Genomic DNA, 12,314 nt, shown 5'->3' with positions numbered 1-12,314 from the left:
ATCTGCCCACCCTTCCGTCGGTCCGTCCATCCATCCACCCCCATACATATCTACCCACCCTTCCATCTGTCTGTCCATACATCCACCCCCATACATATCCATCCACCCTTCCATCTGTCCATCCATACATCCACCCCCATCCATATCTTCCCACCCTTCCGTCTGGCCGTCCACCCATCCACCCCCATACATATCTACCCACCCTTCCATCCATCCACCCCCATACATATCTATGCACCCTTCCATCCCTCCATCCTCCCCCATACATATCTACCCACCCTTCCATCTGTCCATCCATCCACCCACCCACATACATATCTACCCACCTTTCCGTCCATCCATCCCTCCATCCACACCCAAACATGTCTACTCAGCCTTCTGTCCATCCATTCATCCATCCTCATATATATCTGCCCACCTGCCCGTCCATCCATCCATCCATCCCCATACACATCCATTCCTCTATCTACTCATCGATGACCATCCCCTCCATCCATCCATTCACTCCTTTAGACACCCATCCATGTACATGCAGGAGTCTTGTGGATGCAGGAGTCTTGGAAGCATGTTTCTCGGAACGTCCATCTGTCCCCCAAAACACCCATCCACCCCCATACATATCCACCCACTCTTCCGTCTGTCCATCCATCTGTCCACCCCCATACATATCTACCCACTCTTCCGTCTGTCCATCCATACATCCACCTCCATACATATCTACCCACCGTTCCATCTGTCCATCCATACATCCACCCCCATACATATCTACCCATCCTTCCATCCCTCTGTCCATCCAACCACCCCCATACATAGCTATGCACCCTACCATCTGTCCGTCCATCCATCCACCCCCAGACTTCCATCAGTCCATCCATCCATCCACCCATGTAGACACCCATCCATGTACCTATCTGTTCATCCATCTGTTCCCATACACATCAATCCATTTATCCAACCTGTCCCATGCACATTGATCCAGCTGTCTGTCTGTCTATCCATCCATACATCCACCCATCCCTATCTACTCTCTTCTCTCTGCCCATTGAATGGCCAGCAGTCTAGCTGTGGATGGACGGACGGACGGATGGATGGACAGGTGAATGGATGAATGGATAGATGGACGCTCTCGTCCCTCTGCACTGCTTCCACACTCCAGTCCTTGCTGCTTTCACTTCTTTGCTCGTCCTCCTCTCTCATTTCCTTGGAAGCATCTTCTTGGGAAGGTCCCAGCCCAGTGGTCGGTGTCCTCACCACACTGCAAAGCAAAAGGGGCAGGAGGGAAAGGGGCTGGTGCCCCGGGTCCAGCTGCTGACCTGTGACGGTGTCGGTGGAGACGGGCCCGAGGCGCTTGCGGCCGGAGATGCCGTAGAGGTTGAATTTGTATCTTTGGGAGGGGACCAGATTGGTAACGGTGACTGTGCGGGATCCTCCATCCACGGGCAGTGCCTGGAGTTTGCCCTCCGCGTCCTTGTACTGGAGGAGGAAGGAGTCGAAGTCCCCGGCCTGGACAGTCCAGGAGAGCAGGGTGGAGTTGTGGGTGACCTCCGAGGCCGAGAGCTCCCCCAGGCTGGGCTGGGCGCCGGGTTCTGCTGGCGCTGGCAGGGAGAGGGCAGGAGAGATGGTCCCATCAGTTCTGGGTCAGGGTGGGGCCAAGGGTGTGGGGTGGGGGAAGGGTATTGGATATGCCATGGGGGGTCTGAGGTTGGGGGGAGCAGTGGGGTGAGATCGCTGTGTGTATCTGCCCCTCGTCTCTTTGCCATTTTTCCCATGCCATCGCTTCGGTTGTCTCCCTCCCATTGCTGCCGTTAACGATTCGTCCCTTTTCCTTTCCCCCGCCACGCTCCCCACCGCCTGTCAGTGCTCGTCTCTCTGTCAGGCTCCGCCGTTCCCTGCCACTCTTCCTTGTCTGTGTCTCCTTCTTCTGTTTTCCTACGGGGCCCGCTCCTTGCTCCCTCCCCTGCCTGGGTTTCTCCCCCCCCCCCCGCCCCCGACACACTCTATCCATCACATGCCCATCCCGACATTCCCACCCCGTCCACCCCCAGCCCCCACCCCCATGAGGAGACATGTCACCAGAAATGCTCCAGGGGGGCTGCAGGTGGGTACGGGGGGGAGGGATGGGGGAGGCTGCATGCGTGGTGTGTCTAGGTGTATGGGGGGGCGGCAGCTCGCTTTGCGCCTCCCACCCCGGGAGCCACCGAACCTGGCAGACAATTGTTATTTCAAACACCCTTGGCAAAGACTCCCAGCTGTCTCACCTCCACACTGCTTGGGGGGCGGGGTTGGGAAAGGGAGCCAGAACACCTGGGTTCTCTCCCAGCTCTGGGAGAGGAGTGGGGGCTGGTGGGTTAGAGCAGGGGGGCTGGGAGCCAGGACTCCTGGGTTCTCTCCCCGGCTCTGGGAGGGGAGTGGGGGCTGGTGGGTTAGAGCGGGGGGGGCTGGGAGCCAGGACTCCTGGGTTCTCTCCCCAGCTCTGGGAGGGGAGTGGGGGCTGGTGGGTTAAAGCAGGGGGGCTGGGAGCCAGGACTCCTGGGTTCTCTCCCCAGCTCTGGGAGGGGAGTGGGGTCTGGTGGTTAGAGCAGGGGGGGCTGGGAGCCAGGACTCCTGGGTTCTCTCCCCAGCTCTGGGAGGGGAGTGGGGGCTGGTGGGTTAGAGCGGGGGGGGCTGGGAGCCAGGACTCCTGGGTTCTCTCCCCAGCTCTGGGAGGGGAGTGGCGGCTGGTGGTTAGAGCAGGGGGGGCTGGGAGCCAGGACTCCTGGGTTCTCTCCCAGCTCTGGGAGGGGAGTGGCGGCTGGTGGTTAGAGCAGGGGGGGCTGGAAGCCAGGATTCCTGGGTTCTCTCCCAGCTCTGGGAGGGGAGTGGCGGCTGGTGGTTAGAGCAGGGGGGGCTGGGAGCCAGGACTCCTGGGCGCTGCCCCCTAACACTGTGGAAGGAAAGCAGACTGGTGGGCAAGTGCCAAGCTGGGCAGGGGACAGAGGAGGGGGCAGTTGGCACCCCCGGCTGGCAGGGAGCTGAGGCATGAGCCGCACGGGGGGGGTGGTGGTACCTGTCCGGACTCTGGCTCTGAGTGGGGGTGAGAGCTGGCCGCGGTGCACCCCGTACAGCGTGACATTGTACTCGGTGCCAGGCCGCAGCCCCCCAACTTGGGTCGCCCTCTGGTCCGCCGGCACCTCAGCCTCCCGGGGCCCCATGCGCCCGGCCGCATCTTCGTAGCGCAGCAGGAAGGACTGGAACAGGCCCTTCCGTGCCCTCCACTGCAGCCCAAACCCATCACTGGTCACGTTCCTGACTCCCAGGGCCCCCAGCTCGCTTGGCCCGGGGCCCCCGCCAAGGGGTGCTGCAAGATAGAGAGGGCGTAATGCGGTCAGGGTGCCTGGGCTCTCTGGGAGTGGGGTCTGATGGTTAGAGCAGGGGGCTGGGAGCCAGGGCTCCTGGGTTCTCTCTCTAGCTCTGGGAGAGGAGTGGGGGCTAGTGGGTAGAGTGGGGGAGGGCAGCTAGGAGCCAGGACTCCTGGGTTCTCCAGGGCGTCCATATAGCCCTGCAAAGACTGTCTGTAAGGCTGGGGTGCAGGATCCCGCGGAGGAAGGCTGGCTGGAGGAAGGGGCGGGGGTGTTACCTGTCGACGCGCTGGTGGTGATGGGCTCTGAGATGGTCCCGTCAGGTGCCACCCCCCGCAGCTCCACCTCGTATTCGGTGCCGGGGCTCAGCTGGGTGACGATCACACTCCTCTTCCCCCCAGGCACCTGGGTCTGCCCAGGGGGCCCCCGGGAGCCGGGCTCCCGGTACCGCAGCAGGAAGTGATGGAAGGTGCCAGTTGTGGCCGTCCAGGTGATGCGGAACCGGTCGGGGGCGACGTCTGTCACGGCCAGGTCCCCTGGGGGTGGCCCAGGGTGGGAGAAGCTGGGCGTGGGGGGCTCTGGGGGCTGCTCGGTGCCAGATGCCTCTGGAGCTGGGGGGAGGGCATGAAAGGGTGAAAGGGAGCCCCCTAGAGAGGACAAGCCCCTGCCCCACTCCCTGCCCCCCTGAGCCAGCCAGTCCCTGTCCTGGGGCCGGATGGGAGCCGGCGCCCCCTAGAGAGGACAAGCCCCTGCCCCACTCCCTGCCCCCCTCAGCCAGCCAGTCCCTGTCCTGGGGCCGGATGGGAGCCGGCGCCCCCTAGAGGTGACAGGCCCCTGCCCCACTCCCTGACCCCCTGAGCCAGCCAGTCCCTGTCCTGGGGCCGGATGGGAGCCGGCGCCCCCTAGAGAGGACAAGCCCCTGCCCCACTCCCTGCCCCCCTCAGCCAGCCAGTCCCTGTCCTGGGGCCGGATGGGAGCCGGCGCCCCCTAGAGGTGACAGGCCCCTGCCCCACTCCCTGCCCCCCTGAGCCAGCCAGTCCCTGTCCTGGGGCCGGATGGGAGCCAGTGCCCCCTAGAGGTGACAGGCCCCTGCCCCACTCCCTGCCCCCCTGAGCCAGCCAGTCCCTGTCCTGGGGCCGGATGGGAGCCGGCGCCCCCTAGAGGTGACAGGCCCCTGCCCCACTCCCTGCCCCCCTGAGCCAGCCAGTCCCTGTCCTGGGGCCGGATGGGAGCCGGCGCCCCCTAGAGGTGACAGGCCCCTGCCCCACTCCCTGCCCCCCTGAGCCAGCCAGTCCCTGTCCTGGGGCCGGATGGGAGCCAGTGCCCCCTAGAGGGGACAGGCCCCGTGCCCCATTCCCCGCTGAGTCCGTGGCATGGGGCCTGTAGTGGGTGGAAGCCAAACCAGCTGCAGAAGAAATGGGGGGTTAATGCCAGAAGAGAGAGGGAGGGAAGGGGACGGAGGGAGCGGGGTGGAGTCGACCCGTCCGATGGCCATGCCAGGCCCATGGGCAGAAGCCAGCAGCCTGTGGGAGAGAGGAGGGCAGAACCGAGGGGGTTAGCGCCAGCGGGTGCATCGGTGAACAGCCAAGGCGGGGGCGTGGCTGGCGCCTGGCCGGTGGGGTTACTGAGCCAGAGTAGGCGAGCCCCTCGCGTCGGACCCCGCCCCAGCGCTACCTGTGGAGGCGACAAAGGAATAGGACTTGGACAGCCGACCCTGGACCAGGCCGTGGATCTCCACCTGGTAGGTGGTGCCAGGCACCAGGCCGTGGAGCCGAACTGCCGCGGCGTCGCCGGGAACCGCCAGCTCCCCCGCTCCTCCGCCGTCGCCCGCCCGCCAGTAGCGGACCACCACGCGCTCCGCGTGGCCACGCATGCCCTCCAGCGAGACCACAATGGCGCCGGGGGAGCGGGCCACCACCGCTGGCTTGGCGTGGCCCCTGGGCCCCGTGTCCAAGTCGGGGGAGGCCTCCGAGAAAATGCCGCCCTCCTTCCCGGCTATCTGGAAGTGGCCGGCGGGCCCCGTGGTGGGTGCCATGGCCCCGAGCTCCTTCGAATGCTGGCCCAGCCCCACGTAGACCATCTCCTGTTCCTCCTGGGACTTCCTCTGCACCAGATAGCGGTAGATGGTCTTGGCCACGGTGGCGATGGTTTGGTTGCCGCGGAGTGGGTAGCGTGTGGCGCGGAGGTAACTTTCCAGGCGCTGCAGCAGGGTCCCGTTGTACCGGGACAGCTTGGCCGTCAGGTTCTGCGCCATGGTCCGGAAGAACAGCTGGCTGGGGAGCGAGGAGGCGTTGGCCGGGGCGGGCCGGGGGCCCGGCTTCCCCGCGGGGCCAGGCGGCCGGAGACGGGGCACTGGGGGGCGCGTGGGCTCTGGGTGCAGCCGGCCAGCCGGGGGCAGGGTGGACATCGGCGCTGCCAGGAGCAAATATTGGTGCAATTAGGGGATCCCATTCCTTGCCCCCCTGGGCCAGCCTGTCCCCCACCCTGGGGTGGATCAGAGCCGGTGCCCCCTAGAGGGGAAAGGCCCCTGCCCCATTCCCCACCCCCCTAAGCCAGCCAGTCCCTGCCCTGGGGGAGACGGCACCCCCTGGAGGGGAAATGCCCCGTATTCCCCGTCCGGTGCCTGAGAGCTAGCTGCGAAGAAGAGAGAAGGGAAGAGAACTGGGTTAGTCCGACCCCCGCGTGGCTCCGTGACCTGCGGATCCTAAATGGATGGGGAGACAGGTGGTGAGTCGGGGGTGGGTGGGAGAGGGAGGCGCTGGATCCGACTGGGCTCCCGGGCAGCCCCGCTCTGGGCAGAACGAACAAATCACTCGCTGTGGGAGAGAGGGAAAGAAAAACCCTGAGCAGAAGAGTGGGGAGAAGAGAATTAGAAACGTCTGGCTCCCTTATAGACGCACGGATGGACAGACGATGGACGACCAACTGGGCAGACGACTGGATGGATGGACGGATGGACAGACAGATGGATGGACAGGTTGATGGACAGATGGACAGATGGAGGGACGGACGGATGGATGGACGGACGGACAGATGGATGGACAGGTGGACGGACAGATGGACAGATGGACAGGTGGACGGACGGATGGACAGGTGGACGGACGGACGGACGGATGGATGGACGCTCTCGTCTCTCCGCACTGCTCCCACACTCCAGTCCTTGCTGATTTCCCTCCTTCGCTCGTCCTCCTCTCTCATTTCCTTCTTCCCCGTCTCCCTCCCCTCCCCCTCCCCTCCTGCCCCCGCCCCGCCCCTCTCCCCGGGGCTGTGGGACCCACCGGTGGTGGCGCTGGTGCTGGCGGGAGGGCTCTGCTCGGGGCCGCGGTGGGCGGTCAGAGTGAGGGTGTACTGGGTGGTGCTGCGGAGGCCGGTCAGGGTGAAGGTGGTGCGGTCGGGGGGCAGGGTCAGGCGGGTGGGGGGCTCGGTGCTGTCCCGCCCCTCCGGGCCGTAGCGCAGGGTGTATCCGTCGGGCCGGGCGGCCGGGGGCTCCCAGCGCAGGCTCAGCGAGGTGGCCGTGGCCCCCGTGGGGCGCAGGTCACGGGGCGCGTCGATCCCTGGGGGGGGAAAAGGGGTGAGAGTGGGGAAGGGGGGCCCCTCCCCAGAGAACCCCCCTGCTTCCTAAACTTCTCCCTAAGGTCCCCCTCCCCCCACAGGGCCCCCATCCCAAAGAGCCCCCCACTAACACCTCCCCTGGGCTCCCATCACAGCCCCCAAACCTCCTGCCCCCCAGCGCCCCCGGGACCCCCAGCGCTCCCCCCAGCAGCCCCCCAGCTGCGTCCCTCCCACCACCTACGGGTGCGGACGCTCTGGGTGGTGGGGGGCCCGAGGCGCTGGTCCCGCTGGGCCCGGACGGTGACGCTGAATTCCTGGCCTGGGCCCAGCCCCGAGCGCTCGAAGGACGTGGCCGAGCCGGGCAGCTGCAGGGACACGGCGCCCTCGGGGTCACCCTGGGGGGAGAGAAAGCGGGGGTCAGGGGCTGGGGGACCCGCCCCCCCCGCCCTCTCAGGCACCTCCCCCTCCCAGGCCCCCAAACCACAGGGTCACTGCACCGCTGGGGGTCAGACGGGTCAGGGGATGGGGGACCCCCCTGCTCTGTCTGCACCCCCCACCCATGCACCCTCCACCCCCTCCTGACCCCCCCACCTTCCTTCCAATGCCCCCTCCCAGAAGTGAGGTTCCCCAGGGTGGGGGCCAGGGGGTCACACCCCCTCCTCCCCCACTGACATCCCCTGCCCTCCAGGGCCCAGATCCAGGACCAGCCCCCGTGATTGACACCCCCCTTCCCCGGGACCCCATTACCGTGGGAACGAGGTGAATTTCATATCCATCCACGTGGATCTTGGGGCGAGTCCACTGCAGGCGGAAGGAGCCCTCGTCCCGGCGCCCCACGCGCAGCGTCACGGCCGGGATCTCTGCGGGGGCACAGGGGTGAGCGCCCCGAACCCCTTCCCTGCCCCCCGAACCAGCCACACCCCGCCCTGGGACAGGCCCCGAACCCCTTCCCTGCCCCCCGAACCAGCCAGACCCCGCCCTGGGACAGGCCCCGAACCCCTTCCCTGCCCCCCGTCAGCCAGACCCCGCCCTGGGACTGGCCCCAAACCCCTTCCCTGCCTCCCTGAACCAGCCAGACCCCGCCCTGGGACTGGCCCCGAACCCCTTCCCTGCCTCCCTGAACCAGCCAGATCCCGCCCTGGGACGGGCCCCGAACCCCTTCCCTGCCTCCCTGAACCAGCCAGACCCCGCCCTGGGACAGGCCCCGAACCCCTTCCCTGCCTCCAGCCAGCCAGACCACGCCCTGGGACAGGCCCCAAACCCCTTCCCTGCCCCCAGCCAGCCAGACCCCGCCCTGGGACAGGCCCCGAACCCCTTCCCTGCCCCCCGAACCAGCCAGACCCCGCCCTGGGGCTGGCCCCGAACCCCTTCCCTGCCCCCCGAACCAGCCAGACCCCCGCCCTGGGACAGGCCCCGAACCCCTTCCCTGCCCCCAGCCAGCCAGACCCCGCCCTGGGGCTGGCCCCGAACCCCTTCCCTGCCCCCCGAACCAGCCAGACCCCCGCCCTGGGGCTGGCCCCGAACTCCTTCCCTGTCCCCCTGAACCAGCCAGACCCCGCCCTGGGGCGGGCACCCCAGAGGGGACAGGTCCCGTGTCCCATTCCCTGCCCCCCAAGCCAGCTGCCCCCTGCCCCCGCCCCGTAGAGGGAAAAGGCCCCATGTCCCAGTCCCCGCCCAGGGCCTCCCCTCTCCGTCCAGCCAGGGCTTTGATCTCGGTCCCGTCCGGGGCGGGGATGGAAAGCAAACACTGTGGGGAACAAGCGCGGCTCAGATCCCGGCCCCCCCGGCCCCGCGCCCCCCGGCCGGGATGAATGGGGCCGATTCTATAGGGGAATGGGAGCCGGAGGGGGCGCGGTGCCAAGGCTGATCTTGGCCAGCCCGGCTGCGGGGCGGGCGGCTCCTAACAGGGGGTCTCTGTGCCCTGGGACGCGACGTCCCGGGCAAGGGGGCACCAGCTCCCATATAGATCTGGGGGGAACTCCCCCCCCTTGGCCATGGGTCAGGAGAGGATTAGGCAGCACAAAGGCCCTTCAGCTCGGTGCCCAGCACTGCCCCACATGGGGGAGGGGGAGGCAAGGACGGCCCCCACCCACACCCCACCTCAGGGATGGATGCCCAGGGATGTGGGGAGCAGCCACAGAGGGGGATTGTGGGTAGGGCGGCTGGGGCAGCCCAGGGCATTGTGGGTAGGGTGGCCGGGGCGGCCCAGGGCACTGTGGGTGGGGGGGCCGGGGCGGCCCAGGGCACTGTGGGTGGGGTGGCCGGGGCGGTGCAGGGCATTGTGGGTAGGGTGGCTGGGGCGGTGCAGGGCATTGTGGGTAGGGCGGTTGGGGCAGCCCAGGGCATTGTGGGTAGGGCAATTGGGGCGGCCCAGGGACTGTGGGTAGGGGGGTCCAGGGTGGCCCAGGGCACTGTGGGTATGGTGGCCGGGGTGGCGCAGGGCATTGTGGGTAGGGCAATTGGGGCGGCCCAGGGACTGTGGGTCGGGGGGTCCAGGGTGGCCCAGGGCACTGTGGGTATGGTGGCCGGGGTGGCGCAGGGCATTGTGGGTAGGGTGGCTGGGGCGGTGCAGGGCATTGTGGGTAGGGCAGTTGGGGCAGCCCAGGGCATTGTGGGTAGGGCAGTTGGGGAGGCCCAGGGCATTGTGGGTAGGGTGGCCGGGGCGGCGCAGGGCATTGTGGGTAGGGTGGCCGTACCTATGGTGCAGTCCTCGCCGGCGTAGCTGTCCTGGCAGTGGCACTCCCCGTGCCGGCACTCCCCGTGCCCCCCGCAGTCCCCGGGGCAGGCGGGCTGGCTGCAGTCGGGCCCGGCGTAGCCGCGGTGGCAGGCGCACACCCCGTTCTTCAGGCAGCGCCCGCGCCCACTGCAATCGGCGGGGCAGGCCCGGGTGCCGCAGTCCGGGCCGGCGTAGCCGGGTCTGCAGAGGCAGCGCCCGTCCTGGCAGCGCCCGCGCCCGTGGCAGTCCCCGGGGCAGTCAGGCGTCTCGCAGGCCGGCCCCGAGTAGCCGGGGAAGCAGAGGCAGCGCCCGTCCTGGCAGCGGCCCTGGTCGTTGCAGTCGTCGGCGCAGACGGGCGTCTGGCAGCGGGCGCCGGCGAAGCCGGGGGGGCAGACGCAGCGTCCGGCCACGCACTCGCCCCGCCCTCCGCACCCCCCTGGGCACTGCGGCTCCACGCAGGTGGGGCCACCCCAGCCCGGCTGGCACACACAGCCGCAGGTGGCCTGGTCGAAGGTGCCGTGCTGGCCGCAGAGGCTCTGGGTGTCCGTCTGGCCTGTGGCGGGGAGGGAGGGAGACGCAGCCAGAGTCAAACTGCAACCTGCCTGCCACCCACTGGGGGGCGCTGCCTGCCTGCCCTGGCCCTGCCCCCCCACCCCTGGCCCCGCCCCTTGGCATCTTCCTCGCTCCACCCCTTTTTGACACCCTCCCTGCTCCTTTGGCCCCGCCTCTCTCTGTTGCCCCTCCCACTGCTCCACCCTCCCCCCCTCTTCAGGTCCCCACCACTTTCTATGGCCCCGCCCCATCCCACACTGGCCCTGCCCCTTTTTGACACCCGGCCCCCTCCTCTGACTCTGCCCAATATCCCTCCCTCCCTGACTCTTCCCCGTGCTCCCCCTCATGTCCCCACCCCCTCCCCATGTCCCCCTTCCTGATGGCCCCACCCCCAGGTTCCCATCAGCCCCCCAGTCTGACCTGTGCCAGCCTGGGCGGCGGTGGAGGAGGGGCAGCAGCCCTTGGCCCCACACTGCTCCCGCAGCGCCTGGACCTGGGCCTCCAGCGCCCGCAGCCGGCTCAGCGCCTCCCGCAGGGCCCCGCCGTCGCCCCCCCCCTCGCAGTCGCAGGCCGGGGGGGGCAGGTTGATGCGGTGGGTGAAGACCACCTGCTCGTCCCCTTCAAGCGTGTGCTCGTAGAGCCGGGGGGGCTGCAGCTGGCTGGGGGGGGCCAGCGCCTCCTGCGGGGACTCGGGCCCCGCCCCCCCGGCCCCCTCACCCGCCCCCCGGCGGATGCTGTAGATGTGGGAGAAGACGGTGGCGTTGGCAGGGGCCCGGCGGGGGTGGGGGGGAGGCCCCCCCTGCACCAGCAGCAGCAGTGACAGCAACAGCCAGGGCCCCATGGCGCGGCCGGAGGGGGGCGCAGACCTGGGGGGGGGGAAGGCAGTTAGTGACGGGGGCACAGAGACCCCCAGGGACCCCCAAAGACCCCCCACGAGACCCTTCCCCTCTAGCGCCCAATTCAAACTCTGGCCAGAAACCAACCGCACGGGCCCAGGAGTCACAGGGGGAGAAACAACCAACCCACAAGCAAACCGCAACCAAATCCAGTCCTGGGACCCCCAGCACGGAGACAGGGCCCCCGAGCCACCCCCCAGCTCCTGGGACCCCCGGCATCAAGACACGATGCCCCCACCCCCAGTATCTCCCAGCTCCTGGGACCCCTGGCACCGAGACAGCCCCCCCCCCCGGTATCTCCCAGCCCCGTGATCCGGAGGCAGGTGCCGCAGCAGGACAGGTCCCCGTGGGACGCCAGGCCCAGGGTTGGGGTCAGGGGCTGCGCTGGGGGGGGAGCAGGGCCAGGATCCGGTGCTGGGACCCCAGGGCGGCCGAAGCTGCCTGGCTGTGGGGCAGGTGCAGGGACCCCACCGCCCCGCGGTGCCGGCTCCCGCAATAACAACCCGGATTCATGCTGCAAAAATGTGTCTGGAGCCGGGCCGGGGGAACGGGGCCAGGAGCGGAGCTTGGCGGGAAGCCGGGGGGAGCCGGGCGCGAGCGATACGAGCCGGGGTAGCAGAGAGTGCAGACACGTCCCACGCTGGGACGGAGCCGGCGTGGGGACCCCGACCCCGGGACACGGCTCCGCCCCCCCCCCCACATCCCAGCCCCCGGGACCCACGGCCCCAAGACACTGCCCCGTCCCCCCTCCACGGCCCAGCCCCCGGGACCCACGGCCCTGCCCCCCCATGTCCCAGCCCCCAGGACACGGCCCTGTCCCCCCCACGTCCCAGCCCCTGGGACCCCCCGCCCCGCCCCCCCACGTCCCAGCCCCCAGGACCCCCGTCCCCAAGACACGTCCCAGCTCCCAGGACCCCTGGCACCAGACCAAGCCCTGTCCCTCCTGTGCTATCCCAGCCCCTGGGACCCCCCACTATTAAGAAATAGCTGGCTTAAGAAGAGTGGCCTTTGCGTTCTGGACTCCTGGGAGGGGAGTGGGGTCTAGTGGTTAGAGTGGGGTGGGGGCTGGGAACCAGGACTCCTCGGTTCTAGGGCCATTCTGTGCCTCAGTTTCCCCTCCCCATAATGAGAATGTTGTTGGCCAGGCTGTGGGGTTTCTGCGGCCGAGCTGCTGGCCGTTCACACACAGCCCGGCCTTCCTGAGCTCTGCACAAACCCCTGGGGCTCGTTATTTTTACAGCTGTGGTCCTAGATCCTCCC

General features: G+C 68.2%; 1 protein-coding gene across 1 annotated transcript in view; it reads right to left on the bottom strand.

The window, feature by feature from the left end:
• The window catches only part of LOC135888115 (tenascin-X-like), a 38,465-nt gene extending 27,466 nt beyond the window's left edge, over positions 1 to 10,999 (bottom strand). Inside the window, exons 1-9 of the mRNA XM_065415920.1 lie at positions 10,579 to 10,999; positions 9,587 to 10,159; positions 7,638 to 7,750; positions 7,132 to 7,285; positions 6,617 to 6,892; positions 5,013 to 5,750; positions 3,617 to 3,949; positions 3,047 to 3,337; positions 1,314 to 1,595 (exon numbers count right to left, since the gene is read on the bottom strand). Coding sequence (XP_065271992.1) covers positions 1,314 to 1,595; positions 3,047 to 3,337; positions 3,617 to 3,949; positions 5,013 to 5,750; positions 6,617 to 6,892; positions 7,132 to 7,285; positions 7,638 to 7,750; positions 9,587 to 10,159; positions 10,579 to 10,999 — 3,181 coding nt within the window. The remainder of the gene's footprint in view (positions 1 to 1,313; positions 1,596 to 3,046; positions 3,338 to 3,616; positions 3,950 to 5,012; positions 5,751 to 6,616; positions 6,893 to 7,131; positions 7,286 to 7,637; positions 7,751 to 9,586; positions 10,160 to 10,578) is intronic.
• Between the last annotated feature and the right edge of the window lie 1,315 nt (positions 11,000 to 12,314).

Source organism: Emys orbicularis, chromosome 13 (assembly GCF_028017835.1).
Source record: "Emys orbicularis isolate rEmyOrb1 chromosome 13, rEmyOrb1.hap1, whole genome shotgun sequence".
Taxonomy (NCBI): Eukaryota; Metazoa; Chordata; order Testudines; family Emydidae; genus Emys; species Emys orbicularis.
Note: the sequence above shows the minus strand (reverse complement) of the source record. Positions and strands in the feature narration are given on the sequence as shown.